The sequence below is a fragment of the Vulpes vulpes genome, chromosome 2 (genome assembly GCF_048418805.1).
Source record: "Vulpes vulpes isolate BD-2025 chromosome 2, VulVul3, whole genome shotgun sequence".
In the NCBI taxonomy this organism is placed as follows: Eukaryota; Metazoa; Chordata; class Mammalia; order Carnivora; family Canidae; genus Vulpes; species Vulpes vulpes.
This window is the reverse complement of record NC_132781.1, coordinates 32,498,538-32,515,600: the sequence shown is the minus strand read 5'-3', so window position 1 is coordinate 32,515,600 and position 17,063 is coordinate 32,498,538. Positions and strand designations below refer to the sequence as shown.

The window sequence follows — 17,063 nt, the reverse complement described above, 5'->3', positions numbered from 1 at the left end:
CTGCACCCCAGTGGGATTCCTTGCCGCTCAGAGGTAGACGCGTATTGTAGCAGGAGTGCGAGGGTTTAGCTGGCTAGGGACGAACTACCAGGAGGGAGGGACGCGCGAAGTCCTAGGGGTTTCCCCCCAATTTGGAGCCCGCGCCTCCAATTGCTGCGTATATGGGGCTGAAGAGCCGGGTGACCGCCGTGGCCTGCGCCATCCGCCGAGGGTCTGGCAAGGACGCGACGCCGCCGGGCACCGCGTCTGGGTCCCGGGAAACGGCCCCGCCGTGCCCAGCGAGCCCGCGCCAGACCCTGGCGTCCTCCATCTTCTCTCCTGCTCTCCCCCTGCTCCAGCTGCCGGAGCCGCGGACCGCAGCACCACACACCCCCGCGGGGGGGGACGCCGCGCCCCATCCCCGCCCCCGGCCCCACCCCAGCCCCCCCGCGGGGGCCCTGACCCCACCGCCGGCGGGCCCTGGCTGAGCTCCGAGGCGGCGAGCCTGCGGCGGGGACGCCCGGGAGGGGTCCGGGCGGCCGGGGGCGGCGGCGGCCGGGTCGGGGCTCCCCCCCCGCCCGCGCTCGCCGCGGCGGTGGTGCGTCCCGGAGGTTACCGGAAGTGGCCGCGCTCGGCGCTGCCATGTTGAGGAGCCGCCGCTGCCGCTGCCGCCGCCGCCGCCGCCGCCGCTTTGTTGTCGCCTCCTCCGGCTGAGGAGGCTCCCCGAGCGGGGGGAGTGGGGAGGAGGGGGGTCGGCCGCCGCAGCCATGGAGGCCAACTGGACCGCGTTCCTGTTCCAGGTACTGGGGGCCCCCCCGGGGGGGCACGGGGGGGACAGGGGGGCCGGGCCCCGGGCTGGCGGGCGGGCGGGCGGGCGCTCCTCCTCCCCTCCCTCCCGGCTCCGCGCTCCGGCCCGGCCTTAATCCCCCTTTGTTTTTCCGCCCGCCCGCGCCGGCGGAGCGGGGCTGCTGAGGTGAAAGGAGGCGGCCTCACGGGGTGCGGGGGAGAGCGCAGGCCTCGGGGTGAACCCCGGGCCCCCCCCAGCACACTCAGGCACACGCAGACACCCTTCCCTCCCGCCCTGAAGGGGAAGGGAGGAGGCCGGTCGCTGTCACCACCCGCGGCCCAGAGAAAGGAGGGCGCTGGGCCGCTGGCCGCTGGCCGCCTGGCCGCAGCGCGCCCGGCCCGGGCCCGCACGGTGGGGTGAGGGGGTCCCCAGGTCCGACTCCGAGACACTCCCCACACACACGCACTTCATCCATCTTTCGCTCGCTCTCCTTCCTCACCGCCCTCCCCTCTTTTTGTGTGTGTGTGTGTGTGTGTGTGTGTGTGTGTGTGTGTGTGTTGACTTTCTGACCCCCCGTCCCCGCGGCTAGCGGGCATCCCTGGGTTCCCCGCCACTCCCCCTTCCCGCCGCCCCCCTCGTGTTTACCCTGTTGGGGGGTGTTGTGTGTCTCCCCTCCCCAAACTTTTTCACTGGATTTACGTTGTTTTTTTTTTTCTCTCGCAAGCCTTTGCCGAGCCTTGGCAGCTGACACCCTCTCCCTCTGTCCAGCTCTCCCGCCGTCCCATTCAGCCCGGGGAATCCCCCAGCCTGGCCGGGGCGGGAGGAGCGGGGCGGGGGGGCGGGGGGGGCGGGGGGTGCCGGGACTCCTGGAGGCCCGACCTTCTCCCGGAGCGCTTTTCCCTCTCGTCCCACCTCGAACGTTTCCTCCAACCAAGTGGGGGAGACGGAAAGTGGAGAGAGCAAACAAAGTCGGCTTACAAAGCCCCCAGATGAGTCATGCGTTGGGGTGTTGGTCTACACTTTTTTTTTCTTTTTTTTTTGCAAGAAACTTGAAAGTGTAGACGATACGTTGGCAGTCCTCTTGCCCGCCCATTTTAGGTGGGGGACCCCTGTTGGGAAGACCTAGGCTGGAACTTAATTTTTTTCCCTGCTTCATTTCTATTTGCAAACGAAGCACTTAGTGGGCAGTAGTGATGAGCTCACGGGGAAACTTCGAACGGGAGGAGGTTAGGAAGCTTGTCACTTTAAATGCGTTCTTCCCGCCTCTCTGGGTTATTTTCCTTCTTTGAATAACTTCGTGAAATCCCAGACGCGTTACTTGGGCGCTTGAGACCTTTTGAAACTAACCAGGAATGGATGCAGAATTTTCAAAAAATTCGCCCAGCCACGGGAGTCATCCCAGTGGAAGTAATATAGGGAATTGGATAATTCGAACATTACCTATAGTGTAGAGCTGGTTTATTGTTTTAAGACATATTTTCTCACAAATGTGAGTAATTCGATTTTTACGTAGTTGATTGAAATATGTTCCGGCTTCTTAAAATTGAAGATATGCAAAATTATGGAACTCACAAACTTTCTCATTCTGATCTGATACTGTTTTATCATGCTTTAAGTCAACTTTAAAAAAATGCATTGAGAAAAAAAAATGATAAATAACTAGCTGGCATCCAAATTGGTGTAAAGGTGGCAAATGCCCTCTCTAGAAAAAGCTTTCAAATGGTCGTTTTAAATATGGGATTAATGGGCCACCTAAGTGATTTTCATGTGAGGAATGATTTAGATTTACCATATTAAACCTACTGCCCATAAACTTCATGGAGATTGCAAAAAAGAGTTCTTTATGTAAAGAAAAAACCAATAACTGATTTTTGGAAAGCTAATTGAACAATCCTTTGGAATACTTTTATTATTCTTTTTCTGGATAAGACAAATGCCAAGCATTTATTGATCAACTTGTTAATTAGATTTTATATTATTTAATTTTTTTTTCAGCAATTAAAATCTTTTTTTCCACCTGATGGAGAAGTGTGAAAACTAATATTTGATCCTGGGCTTGGCAATGTGTGCAGTGAAAATTGTTGGAAAAATAATTTAGAGCCGAGGACAGTTGAATGGGTAAAGAGAATATTTCAGTCTTTTCTATGGAAAGGTATGAATAGACTTACTCAGTTTCAGTTTTAAGTAATTTTTACTGGGGAAATGGGAGAGTTAAACTCTCTTGTTTGTTTCCTAGAGCATATTATTGAATTTATATTTTAAAACAATTTAATACCTGCTTGCTTTCCAGATAACCTGGTGGAAAGTGAAAGCCATAGCTGTTAAAATGTTTGATGGATGATTCTCCTAACAGGACATTCAAGATATGACTCACTGATGCTAATTTGTTTCAGTACAAAATTTTTTGCCCTCTGGCAGCGGAGATTTCATGGTGCTATATCTTACTACCCTGGGTGATGAAATAACATTTCTGTTTTGTTTTTTGTTTTTTGTTTTTTGTTTTTTTTTTTTTGCCAACTTCAGAAAAAGGAAAGCTTGGGCAGGGTTAAAAAAGCCTTAAAGTTGAAAGAGATGGGAGATAAAATTAAAGCATTGGTTTGATGATACCAGTCAAATAAAAGTCTACCCAGAAGTTCTTTATATTTTTTTTTTTGTTCTTTTTTTTTTTTTTTAATCACTTAACTGAAGGCAGGCCATGGTTGTTATTTTACTCTGTCTCTCCCTCAGAGAACAAGTTGGGAAAACCCAGTTCCCCTCTTAGAAGGCTTCATGTAGAAGTGTGGGGATCCTAGGAATCCTCAGAGAGTGATTCCCGTAGTGGTCGAGGCATTCTACAGCATTTCACCCAAGAAGCAGGGACCTGGTGTGACCCTCGTGTGAGAGTGAGCTTCAGCAATGCTGTAAAAATACTTTATGTTGCCACAGACATCTGAATTGGTAAAATGGCAGTAAGTGCTTTTAGTACTCCATCGAACTAATGGTTGTTTAGAATTGAAAAATGCCTCTAAACACTATAAGTCTGAACTTTGTCCAGAAGATTTGCATTCCCTATTATCTGATCTGTTAGCCTTTGAAATTGTATATCTTGAACTATCTTCAGCTATTAACTGTTTGTATACTGTATGGAAACTTGGGTATCCACAGCCAGGTTGGAAAGGGGATAAGATTTGCATCCAAATTCTGTAAAGTTTCCACTAATGTCTCATGGGCAGACACTGACATTTACAAGAGCTCCAGAAATTAAATTAAAAGTGGACTATAATTCGGTATGATCCCTAAGTCCAGAAAGATACTCAACAGGTCAGCACATAATTTCTGTGAGTACTTCCAGGACTCAAATGGGATTCAACCAAAATTATTAAATTGGAACTGGTAACTCCGAATACCACACCTCCTAATGACTTGGGGGAGACTTGGTTCCAGGCTTAGCTGTTGTGCTGCCATCAAGTAAAAATGGAGCTATGTGTGGTAGATATTTCTATCCATTAGGGGAGAAGAAGCTCTGTGTGAATGTGTGTGTCTGTCTCCTTGTTTTCCTCTTAATCAAGTTAACTGTAGGACTTGTGATTATAGAGTAAGAAGGCTAAATAAGTGACTAGAATGTCTAAGATAATGGGATGGGCCCCTCCTAGGATGTTGTATACTTAAAATATTTGGAACTCTTACCGCTAAGTGCATGTATCCTTTGAGGATTACAAAACTCAAGCATAGGGGCTTGGGTTCACTGTCCAAAAAGTTTCAAAAAATAACGTTGATAAAGTACAACGTACCAGGAAGAACTATTTCAGGAATGTTTCCCATCATTTTCTAAATGTTTATCAGAATGGAGAATTTTGAAAGAATAAAAACCAAGAGAGTAACTAACTATTCATAAATACCAAGAACCTGATCACAAACCTGACGATGAAATTTTGGTTGCAGTGCAGCTAAGGAAAATTTCCAGTGTCCAACTCTAGAGTGGAGAAGCACATCATAACAGCAAATGTTTAATACTTTAACAAAATGTATAAGTGCTGGAAGAGGATGAAAATGAAAGGAATTTTAATTATATTTAGTTTGTTTTTTCTCGCTAGTCTGTCTTAGAGAGTGTAGGGTTTGTTGTTAAAGGATGCAGATTTCTAGTGTAGGATCAAATGAACTGAGAGACAACTGACCAGTGTTTTGCTGTAGGCTATACCTTCACAGATGCCTTCCAGGCTGATTAATAGCAAGTTTCATTTCAATCAGATCTTTTAGTAGGAAAATTAAAAAGTAAACTTTTAAAGAAGTTTTAAAGAAAACTTTAAAAGTAAACTTAACAAATAGTGCAAGTATTCAGAGAGCTAGCTAGCATCCTTTTTATCACTTAGCAACAGCCTCCTTCCTCAGTCACTAAGTTCTGTGATGGGAGACATTGCCTTTCTTTTCCTAGGTAAAATAGACAAATAGATGATTATGTGTATATATGTATATGTGTGTGAGTGTCTAGCGTGTGCATTACTGCAGTAAGGTACTGGTAAATACTTAAGTCTGGAGTGTAATTCTTTTGACAAGTTATTTAAACTTGGTTTCAGCACTGACAGACTATGCAAACTGATTTCATCAGCTGGTGTGTCTCTTATGAACCAGAGTGGTGTGTAGTCAGCTGTTTGAAAGCAAGATCACTGTCAGCAACTTAGTCGTAAAAGTTTTGTGTCTGCACAGTGATTTTTAATGCTTTGTTTTGGGAACTCTGAGGGTAACTAGGTGGTTGCTGGATCTCTGCTGCAGGGAGTAGCTTACAGGCTCTTTGTTTCTTCTGGTCTCTGTTGTCTGGAGCATGTTGAATTTTGAAGGCCATTGTGCGAGGCTGAGTTTCTGAAGTGTAAATGTTTGGTTTTAGGCCCATGAAGCCTCCCATCACCAACAGCAGGCAGCACAGAACAGCTTGCTGCCCCTCCTGAGCTCTGCTGTGGAGCCCCCTGATCAGAAACCATTGCTTCCAATACCAATAACTCAGAAACCTCAAGCAGCACCAGAAACATTAAAGGATGCCATTGGGATTAAAAAAGAAAAACCCAAAACTTCATTTGTGTGCACTTACTGCAGCAAAGCTTTCAGGGACAGCTATCACCTGAGGCGCCATGAGTCCTGCCACACAGGGATCAAGTTGGTGTCCCGGTCAAAGAAAACCCCCACCACGGTGGTTCCCCTCATCTCCACCATTGCTGGGGACAGCAGCAGAACTTCGTTGGTCTCGACCATTGCTGGCATCTTATCAACAGTCACTACATCTTCCTCGGGCACCAACCCCAGCAGCAGTGCCAGCACCACAGCTATGCCCGTGACCCAGTCTGTCAAGAAACCCAGTAAGCCTGTCAAGAAGAACCATGCTTGTGAGATGTGTGGGAAGGCCTTCCGAGATGTGTACCACCTCAATCGGCACAAGCTCTCCCATTCGGACGAAAAGCCCTTCGAGTGTCCTGTTTGTAATCAGCGCTTCAAGAGGAAGGACCGGATGACTTACCATGTGAGGTCTCATGAAGGAGGCATCACCAAACCCTATACTTGCAGTGTTTGTGGGAAAGGCTTCTCGAGGTACTGCATTTTGCTTTGCTTTTGCTTTTATTAGGTATCAGTGAATTTCAGTTTTGTCTTTTTGTGACCCAGAAGGCTTATTAATGTGAGAATAGCTGTGGGCAGGCCTGTGTTATTAGAGGAGATTGATGATAGATAAAGTATTACACTTCCAGGTCTAATTCCAGTTTGGTGTGGTTGACAAGTGGTGACATAGTGATTAGCTTAATATTTCAGTTAAGTAGTGGCCTGGTGGACTCAGGCCTTCATTTGGCACATCTGTAATTCTTATCACTGCAAAACCATTGGTTTCCAATTCAGCTGGGTGACTAGACATGAGGTTCGCTGTGTAAATCAAAGAAACTTATTTCCTGGAAGTTGGGATGACCTTGGATACTCTTAGTATAACTTTTAGGACTTTTTCCCATTTTTCTGTGGTTACTAACCTTTCACTAGTTTCCTTTTTAAAGGCTTTTGAAGTTAATATAGTAGTAACTGTCTCTGCAAGTGTTAGGACTGAAACTTTGGGTATTTTATAATTTAAAGAACCAAGACCTAACATGATTTGATGTTGACTAGAAGAGAAAAATTAACAGGTAAAGGACTAAAAACTTTTGTTTATGGTAACAGAGGTAAGGAGGCTTGCACTGGGGGGAGGGGGAGTTGATAGTTCTGCTAGCTTTCTTTAAAATGCCCTCCACCCAAAGCTGCCAAGCATGTAAACATCACAGTGAGTAGCATTTCTCAATGTGTGTTCCATTACATCTTCTGTTGAAACTCTCTCTTTCACAGGCCTGACCACTTAAGCTGTCACGTAAAACATGTCCATTCAACAGAAAGACCCTTCAAATGCCAAGTAAGAGTTAAAATGACTTATCCTTAGTGTAGCACTTAATGCACAATATCCAGAAGGTCTGAGCCAATCAAATCTCACCGTTCTTGAATAGTCTTAAAATCACTGACTTGAGTAAATGTGGTCCATTTGAATTCTGGTTTTATACAATATAAATGACAGCTTCTATTTCTGTGAGGCAAGAGCATTTAAAAATGTAAATGTGTTGTTTTCGTTAAGCTGCATTTCCCTTTCCTTAGGCAACAGTATTTATCTTACAAGAAAAAAATGTATAGTCTTGCAAAGGTCATTATGTATTTGAAATGAATAAATGAATGAAATGCTTTAAGTTATTTTCTGGGTGGATGATTTTTAACCGTAAAAGAAGAAAATAGGAATTTTCTCCCAAGTGGAGAAAAATTTTTGGATGTTTGTCTGTCAAATTGGAGCCTTTTCTAGTTGTTTGAAAATCTGTTGATTTTATTTGGCCTAAGTTGTGATAATGAAAAGGTTAAGAATCTTGCTAAATCCAATGACTTTTTTTAGACATCAGTAATTTTAGTTTGTTGCTGGAAGTCTTTCTGTGCTCCTTTCAGTTAAATGTGTTAACAACTGACTTTATTGAGTAAATGATTTAAATCCTAAGAAAAATCCAATCCGAGGAAGGAAGCTAGTATCATTTGAGCAAGTGCCTGCTATGTGGGAGGCCTTGGGCCAGGCTCTTAATCTCACCAGTAATTTTGTGAGGTAGGTATTACCCTCCTTTTACAGATGGAGAAACAAATGCAGATAGGTTAATTTGCTTAGTGTTACACTGTTTCATGAATCAAGGAGCTGCATTTATTTCCAGGTTTAACTGACTACAGCTTTTCAGTACTCTGTTATTTTTTCTTCCCCCTAAATGTAAGGGTCTAAAATTCACCAAGTGTTTCCTTACGATTATGATTCTAGGTAACACATGCAGTTAAAATGCAACTAACTCAGTCTGCTTGCAGACATGGATAGGGTTATGCCTAGAATATAACGTACTTTAAAATGAGTAGAACAGGATAGTCTATATTTAAAAAAAGTTTTCCTCCCTCATGCAGACGTGCACTGCTGCCTTTGCCACCAAAGACAGACTGCGGACACACATGGTGCGCCACGAAGGCAAGGTATCGTGTAACATCTGTGGGAAGCTTCTGAGTGCAGCGTACATCACCAGCCACTTAAAGACACATGGGCAGAGCCAAAGTATCAACTGTAATACATGTAAACAAGGCATCAGTAAAAGTAGGTGACACTTCACATTATATTTCTGTTGCATTTCAAATTGATGAAATGGATGTTTTTGATAATGTTTTGAAGATGTTTTTACTGTGCTCTCAGAACTGTGTTCATATTCATCTTACATGTTTTTCTCCTATGACTAAAGCATATAAACACATGTTAATGGAGAGTATATACTGGTATTGGAGATCTACTTCACCTTCGTGGGTGGATACAGACAACACTGACAAGCCCTCCACTAATTTTGCCCAGTACCGTGTCTGTCTACTAATAACAGTCAAGTTAGAAAAACAGAATTTCCCTGTCGCTCTTTTTTCAACGTGTCCCTTCTGTGGAGTTTGAACAAAAAGCTCTGGGGTTTTAGAATTATGGCAACAGAAGCCACACTAGGAAGTTGCAGCTTCTGTGAGACAGTTTTCATTGTTTTTGTTAAGAAAGTTTTATGAGGTTAAGGAAGATTCTTAAGCATCAGTGTCTCCTAGCTCCTGTTTGAGTTAATAAAATGCCCTTGATAACCTTAAAGATGAATGTGGCATCAAGTTTGCTTCTCAAAATCAAATCGGTAAAGTTGGGATATCCTATCCATTTGGTGGAAGTGTAAGTGCTCTGCTTACCTTAAATTCAGAATCAAAGATAGAATATTTCAGGGACTCATGAGTAAAATTCAGTATTTGCATTTACCCAGGCTTTGTCTTTGAGATTGCCCTAACCACCAGAAGAAAATCTATTCCTAATTCTGTATTCTATTTTATATATATGTATATATATACACACACACACTTTATGCTGCAGAAACATTAAATTCTCAGAACAGGTGGCCAAAAGTGAGCAGAAAAGAACACTTAGTTTGTTTTAATTTCATCCATTTTTGCTTCTTTGTAAGTACATTGGGTTTATTATCTGGCATGTCACACTTTTTAACTTTACAAAAATTTGCTTTTAGTGTGCATTGTTGTGGTCAAGTAGCCAACTTGATTAGATATTTCAGTGAGTATAAATTAGTCTATACTATTATTACCCAAGTTCCATTCTAAAAGACACTTTTAATATAGCAAAGAATTATTTTCTCTTTTATATTGATTTTCCCCCAGCTCTCTCCATTTTTCTTGTAGTAATTTATTTATTTTGACCAGTATAGACAGAAGCAGCAAAAGAAGATGCTCTCTAGTAAAAACTATCAAGTCAAATAATATAAAGGTCAGAGAAGCTTGAAGAACCAAAGTATCTAAGTTTCAGATTTTGAAAAAATGGCTACACTTTTTCAAGGTAATGTAGCATCTATGGTTTATCTTTGGAGTAGCATGCATGAGTGAAGAAACCAGCAGCCAGAAGCAGCAGCAGCAGCAGCAGCAACAGCAGCAGCAGCATGTGACAAGCTGGCCAGGGAAGCAGGTGGAGACACTGAGACTGTGGGAGGAAGCTGTCAAGGCAAGAAAGAAAGGTAAGATGAGGGACACCTGGGTGGTTCAGTGGTTGAGCGTCTGCCTTTAGCTTAAATAGCGATCCTGGGGTCCTGGGATCAAGCACTGCATTGGGCTCCCCACAGGGAGCCTGCTTCTCCCTCTGCTTATGTCTCTGCCTCTCTCTCTCTGTATCTCTCATGAATAAATAAATAAAATCCTTCAAAAAAAAAAAAAAAAAAAAGATAAGATGAGGTGGCCAATGCTCATGGTACGGCTGACATGTGTTCACGTAGTATGCCCCAGGCTCCAAGAGAGGCATCCACAGCTTAGGGAATCTGGCTTCCTGGAAACCTGGAAATACTATATGTTGGCCACAAAGCTTCTAAGCTTCCAGATAAGTGTTTTTTGTTTTTGTTTTTTTACTTAAAGAAATAAAAAATCCTAGTGCTTCTGGTCATATTCTTTTGATTGACCTTTTCTTAGAAATTTGGAGCCAGATTTGGTCCTTCACTGTGTATGTTCAGAGTTCCATTTTTATGTCAATCTCCATGCATTATGGGCTCCTCTTTTGCCCTTCTAAAACATTCCCACTTTTGGAGGTGGATGAAATATTCTTTTGGTACACAAGTTTATTTTCTTACAACTTTGCTATTTTCTGTTCTTTAATGTTCTTTCTGTGTTACATTATGTATTACCTGTTTCCGGCTTAACGATGCTGATATTTTTGCTCTTGGTCTTACCTTAATCTCATTCAGTCTCTTACTGGGGCTGGTGTTAGCCTAACATGTGTGTACTTAAGTTGTTAGGGACTTTACTGTCATTGTTACTAAGATTGAGAATGGTTTGCTTTCCTCTCCTAAATCTTGTGAAGAATCAGTTGAAGTATCTGTTTTCCACACAGCTTTTTAACTTAAGACTTAGAGTTTTGGCTTCTGGACTATTGTGGGGGCATTTCAAATCAATCATTTTTTCTGTGTACCATCAGCCACAGGAGAGATTCCTAAATTGCTTCTTTCCTTCCTGACCTCTGCCATGTCTTACTGTTTTATTTCAAATTCATAAGAAATCCTTTGCCTGTAGGCTCCTCTGTAATTCCTTCACTGTGTAGTCTCTTCTCTCCTTTGCTTTCATGTAGTACAGCTCTTCCCTTCCACAGATCCCTTCTAAACACCCTGTATTTGGATAAAGATGAAAGGAATATAGAGTCCTTTTTCATACATCTACTCGCATTGCAGCCAGATAGGCTTTCTCCCCTTCCTCAGCAGCTTCGTGCTCTTCTCTTCCAAGTGAAGATTTGTTATTATTTAATAAAATGTTTTATGGTTAGAAGAGGTGGAGATGAGGGTGTGCAGGAAAATGTCTATGTGCTATGACAGTCGCAAGTAGGTGAAAGCATGTTACGAAGGATGTTTTACTTGAGAAGGAGTAAGAGTAAAATGATTTAAGTCCTAGAAAAGGATGATGTTAGACTGAAAGGAGAGGCAGGGGCGGGTGGGGAGGGGCCAGCACAGGTGAGGGTGAAAGTCCCTTCTTTGGTGGAAACAAGAATACCTTTAGCAGTGCTAACATCACCTCAAAAGTGAGTCAGTTTTCCCTTTCTGCAGTCTTCTTTTTGGTGTTGTATTTCATTTTGCGTGCACAATAAGACTCAATTGTTTAGCTCATCTTTTGACCTCCACGAAACAAAATGCTATTGTATTCCCATTTGTAGCATGAATCTCTCTGGAAATGACCACTAATGTTAGAAACGTCTTTATTCGTGTTAGTAAAATGTCACATCTTGGGGGAGAGGAGATTCCTGCCCTGACAACCTAAACTTGAATCACCAGGTCTCTTTTTTTAAATAAGGTAATATAAAGTCCCCAAACCTGAGTAAGAATCAGATCACCCATCTCAAGAGCTTTTTAAAAATACAGATTTCTAAAGTTCCATCTAAATATCATTGTTGAATTTCCTGGGAAGTTTTGTTTTGGTTTGATTTGGTTTGGTTTGGTTTGGTTTTTGTTTTTGTTTTAAAGCTCCCTAGATAAATGATTTTGATCATCAGCCAGGTTTGGGAATTCCTGACAGAGTATGGAGTTTGCCAGAGTTCCATCATATTGATCAAGGGAGTGCTGCTTATTGACTCCGGGGTCAGCGTGAGGTGATTTGACTCGGATGTGTGGAATGTGTGCAGACCTCTGTCCTTAGTCTTAAATGTATTTTCTCCATTTTGATAGCCAAGTCACATGCATCCAACTAGCCAGCTCATCTGTCTTCTCACTGCTGTTTTCTGACACACCAGCAGGTGGTGCTGAATTTTATTGAGGGGTGGGGTGGGGGGTGTCACCTCGAGGGAAGTTTTCTTTAAGAAGTACCCAGGCTTTGCTGGGTAACAAGCACCGAGGTCCCACAAATCACTGTAGGGTCTTCTTGCTTAATTAGTCCTTGGTATGGTTGATGATGTATAGAATGCACAGTTAAATGACACTGGGTGTAAAGTGGGTGATTCTGTCAGCATCAGAAAGAGAAGAAATAGGAGTAGAGAGGAAAATATAAACCCACTGAGAGATATTTTCTCTTTCTTAGCATAGTTAGGGAACCTAACTAGACACATTAGGATTGTTTAAACGATTTTTCTAAGACTGAAGTAAACAGGTGATATGAAAATAGCTTGTTGGTCAGTCCCTACTTTGGGATTTTTAAAACCTTAACAGAATGTAGCTTCACCTCTGAGGCTGTAGAGTAAATAGCATTGAGGATACACAACTCTCTCCGCTAGTTACAGTGTGCCTTACCAGAAGATTTTTCTGATTACCTGTTCTTGTGTGACCATCGGCCCAGCTCTGTGTAAACAAGCTCTTTCTCCCGGCCTGCCAGTGGTTGGCTCTGCCTGCATGAAATGGTAGTGAGAATACTAAGCCCTGCTTGATATCTCTGCCTCCCAGAGTGCCTAGCAGAAATTAACTGATCTTCCCAGCATCACTGTGAGGTAGGTAAGTAAATCTAAATTTGAAACCAAAAGCGCCAGGCTAAACAAGTTGCCCAAGGCCGTGTGGGAGGAATAGCATTAGAAAAGATTCATGCATCGCCAGTCCTGTACTCAGAAAGAGCCTCCCTTCCTGTTGACCACTTGGTAAAGAACCTGTAATTTCATTCATTAAATGTCCTTTTTAATTAAAAAAAAGTTGGTTCAGAAGTTGTTTGTGAATTTTACTCATTGTTTTGGGAGTCTAAAGGCCATTTTGTCTTCTTATTTTAGAAGCTGCTAACCTGTGCCAAACCTCCACGGCTGCTACGACACCTGTGACTCTCACTACTCCATTCAATATAACGTCCTCTGTGTCGTCTGGGACGATGTCAAACCCAGTCACAGTGGCAGCTGCAATGAGCATGAGAAGTCCAGTAAATGTTTCAAGTGCAGTTAACATAACCAGCCCAATGAACATAGGGCACCCTGTAACTATAACCAGTCCATTATCCATGACCTCTCCTTTAACACTTACTACCCCAGTCAACCTTCCCACCCCAGTCACTGCTCCAGTGAATATAGCACACCCTGTCACCATCACGTCTCCAATGAACCTGCCCACACCTATGACGTTAGCTGCCCCTCTCAATATAGCAATGAGGCCTGTAGAGAGCATGCCTTTCTTACCCCAAGCTTTGCCTACATCACCACCTTGGTAAACAGTATTATAAAATCAAAATATGGGTTAAAGTAAATATTTACCAGCAACTTACTTTTAGTTTATTAAAGCAAAAAGTAAACCATGAAATTGGGAGATTTTATTATATTAGTTAATAATAGTGTAGTGGCATTTTTTTCCAATTTGGCTGGGATTGTTCAAGGTAGGGTGTGTATGTAACTTATCACTGGACCACTTTAGTTTAATCAGAAATTCGTTTTAGCTGACAGCATTGCTTAAACAATAGTAGTTGGCAAGGTAAAATGCCAGAATTAAAACCAATCATAAAAAAGCAAAACCCATTTCAAAATAAAAAAACAGCATTACTGTTTCTAATCCCAATGAATCATTTTATTCTAAACACTAGAACTCTTCTCCCCATACAAGGTGGATGGCTGATTTTAACCCGAAGCTCTAAATCCACAGAGAGCTAGTGTAGAATTGTCTGTGTTTCTTGTTTTTATGAGTAAATACATGCATTGTCATAATAAAATGCATTTCAGAGAATATGCATTTTACCTTTGGGAATATGTTAATTTCAGGCAGCATTCCCTATGGGAAAGGTGATACCAGCTCTGATATGCAAAGCATATGATAATTTATCATTCTAACTTCAACATATAATAGGGATTGTGACCTGATATTTGGAGATGTAAATATTGCTCAGCATATTAATCCTGATGGAATATAGCATTGTAGTAGACTTTTTAAAAAAAAAAAAAAAAAACACCAAAATATACAAATTGTGTTTTGGTAAGAAAAGGCCTCAACTGACAGAGGAGAAGTCAAGTGTGTGGACGGGCAGACTCCTAACAGAGGCCACTGGGACTCCTATTCAGGAGCCAAGGAGTACTTTCGAACAGTTAAAATATATTGCTTTAAATTGGAAGATGCTGGAGGCACTGGGATGTGATATGCCCCTCTCTCTCCCAATCAGAGCCTGTTGATATTACAACAGGGGAAGATGTGTTAGTTGCTCACTAGAGTTTATGTCTTATATTAAATTGTATACAGTTTTTATTCTAACCACTAACTAGGTAGTATACCCCTTCAGAACAAGCAGAGTGTATCTTTTTTTTTAATTTCTCCTTCCGTTTCTTAATCAAGTATTGTGCAGATTTGTTCAACTTTGTAAATATGAACATCACTTTTTTTTTCTTTGAGAAAACACTTGTATCAGCTTTGTGGTGTTTTCAGGGAGACAGCTATCTGTGCTCCCTGTAGAAACCCAGCAATGATTGTGCACGTTAAGACATGTGCTTTTTATTTCTTAGCAGGATGTTTTATTTCTGTACATAAAGTAGAAACCAAAAGTTAGGGAAACAGATACTCTTTACACCATCATGCCACACATTAATGTTTTTAAAACGTTTTTTTTTTTTTTTAAAGTTACTAAAACCAAGATGCTGTGATCTTTTTTTTTAAGTTGCAATATGTTTTTGTTTTTGTTTTTGTTTTCCTTTTTTAATCTTGCAGTTAAGAGAAATGGAATTTAGTTGTATTAATCTTGGAGAATGTTTGCAGGACTGACTATCAAACTGGATGACTTCCGTTTATACCCCACTGTGTCAGTTCAAGCATCCAATACCTTACATCTGAGGCAGACTTCTACATCAGGGACAGGTATCTGTGTGTCATTATACAAAACAGTTCGAGGGGGTTGAACTACATAGTAAAAAATAAAATAGTACTTAGTGTAAAATAATTTTATAAATGATCTTTTGTACTTTAGGACATTAAATTGTACAACTTTTGTATATATAAAAGCTTAGGAACTTTCTGTTTAGCAGGAAGGCAACACATTCCTACACTTTTAATGTATATGTTTGTTATAATGTCCATGTAAACATGCCCTATGTTTGTGCCTTTTAATTAGTTTGTCTCAATAAACAAAATGTAGAGAAAAATATGTAGCTATGACTTTGTTACAACTGTTCCTATCCACAGTACAAAGATGGTTTGTTTTTAATCTGTAGAGCATTATGTGTGGACTACTGGAAGGACTTGTGTAGGGAAGGCCCACACACGGCCCTGCTGAGGCCTAGATTGGGCAGGTAGTGGCCACATTTGGAGGAAGTGTACATTTCCTGGCATGCAGCCCCAGGACCGGGTTCTGGCTCTGCCTGCTAGGACCTGTCATCTCTCTGGCTGGGCTGGCTGTCACCATCCACCCTGATTCAGATAGCCCAGGCTTCCTCCACAGTGGCCCAAGGAGCAGTCCTCAGTGGGGGCACGTGTGGACCCTACCCCCAGGCTAGAGTGTGGTCGTCAGAACCCTGAAAGTATTAGTTCTTAAAAAAAAAAAAAAAGATATATACTAGAAATGATTGTTTTATCAATTCATTGTATAATAAACAGGAGTGAGACTTCATTGTATGACTTCAGTTAAAATGCTATTTTGTATGCATTCTTTATTCACTTAAGAAGCTTGTCTGCAATAATAAAGCCACGTCGTGTCTTCTTTTGGGAGGGAGAGAGTTGGCAGGAAGGGGGTGGTGGCGGCGGCCACTGAAAGGGGGGCCAAATAGGTTGTGTGGTGAGATTCTCCTGTGTCTTGGAACTGGAATTGAGTTTTGATGCTGATGAACTGATTCAACCAAGTGTTGAAGGCACGACGGCCACCACGCTATGAAAAAGCAGTTTTGTTTTTCCCTTCTGGTTGTAACCTGGTTGAGAGCTTCCCCTTTATCAGATTGGCAGCTAAACAGTTGTATTAGATAATCCTCAAATCTGACATCCAGCCTGTTATGCTCTAGGGCTCGCTGCTTGGCCTGCATTTGCCTTTTATTGTATATCCATTTCCCTCCTAAGGTGTGCTCCTAAATGAAGGTTTCTATGTAAGCAGATGATGATTTTTTCCTGTCAATACCAGCACTGTATTACTAACATGCAAAATACTGCAGATTTATTTTGACAAATTAAAGTTAACCAGTCACAAACGTTATGATGGATTGCTTACTATCTCAGAAGCTTCATCAGTTCACTACGATGGTAGAAAGATTTTAAAGCACTGCTTCTCCAGGTGTACACATCTTAGTATGGGGCTGGAGAAAGGGGGAGGGACTGTTATGCTGGTTAGTACTGAGCTGCTACCAAGAAGAGGGTGGAAATGCACCACACTGATCATAGTAGACAGACTCCTGCCAGTCAGCTTGAGGAAAAGCTAGGAACCCAGGCCTTGGGTCCGTGGCCATAGGCATAGGCTCCTGTTCTACCCAACAGAAAAATGGGTTTAGGGCATTTCTCATGCTCTAGAACCCAGTTTCCTTGCTTGTAAAGGGTTTTAGGCTGGGTCTCATACCCATTTGTGTTCAGCTAGATTCATCAGATGTCCGTTGGGTATCAGTAATGTGCCAGGCGCTCCTTGGGCACTCTTGGGTTGTGTAAAGCAATTCCAATGTGGTTGCTATCTCCCAAGGGCACTGGAAGAGGAACATGACAAGCACTCAAGTGACAGTATCCTCACCAGATCAAGTTGAATCTGACCCTTCCTTCATTTAGTGAAAAAGTTTTGGATACTTACTTGTGTTTTATATAGAATTGAAGCTTCCCAAACCTTTTCTGATGATTGCTTTAGTCTCTGTTGACTC

At 42.4% G+C, this 17,063-nt stretch overlaps 1 protein-coding gene across 8 annotated transcripts; it reads left to right on the top strand.

Moving 5' to 3' along the window:
- Nucleotides 1-547: 547 nt before the first annotated feature.
- VEZF1 (vascular endothelial zinc finger 1) lies at nt 548-16,417 on the top strand. 8 transcript variants are annotated; one of them, XM_072747564.1, is made up of 8 exons: nt 607-779; nt 2,762-2,884; nt 3,494-3,714; nt 5,628-6,322; nt 7,094-7,157; nt 8,222-8,405; nt 9,703-9,843; nt 13,047-16,417. In XM_072747564.1, the coding sequence occupies exons 3-8, from the start codon at nt 3,709-3,711 to the stop codon at nt 13,472-13,474; spliced, it is 1,518 nt and encodes a 505-aa protein (XP_072603665.1). In that variant the 5' UTR covers nt 607-779; nt 2,762-2,884; nt 3,494-3,708; the 3' UTR covers nt 13,475-16,417. The 8 variants fall into 8 exon arrangements, with proteins under 8 accessions (XP_072603661.1, XP_072603664.1, XP_072603662.1 ...); XM_072747562.1 differs by having other exon boundaries at nt 627-779; nt 8,204-8,405; XM_072747565.1 differs by lacking the exon at nt 607-779 and adding an exon at nt 1,031-1,182.
- Nucleotides 16,418-17,063: the final 646 nt, after the last annotated feature.

Bases quoted from the DNA above. Each gene is read 5' to 3' on its own strand.
- VEZF1 (XM_072747559.1), top strand. From the start codon at position 747: ATGGAGGCCAACTGGACCGCGTTCCTGTTCCAG. The intron at 6,323-7,093 runs GTACTGCATTTT...TCTCTTTCACAG, and splicing joins TGTGGGAAAGGCTTCTCGAG to GCCTGACCACTTAAGCTGTC. The intron at 8,406-9,702 runs GTAGGTGACACT...TCTTTGGAGTAG, and splicing joins TAAACAAGGCATCAGTAAAA to CATGCATGAGTGAAGAAACC.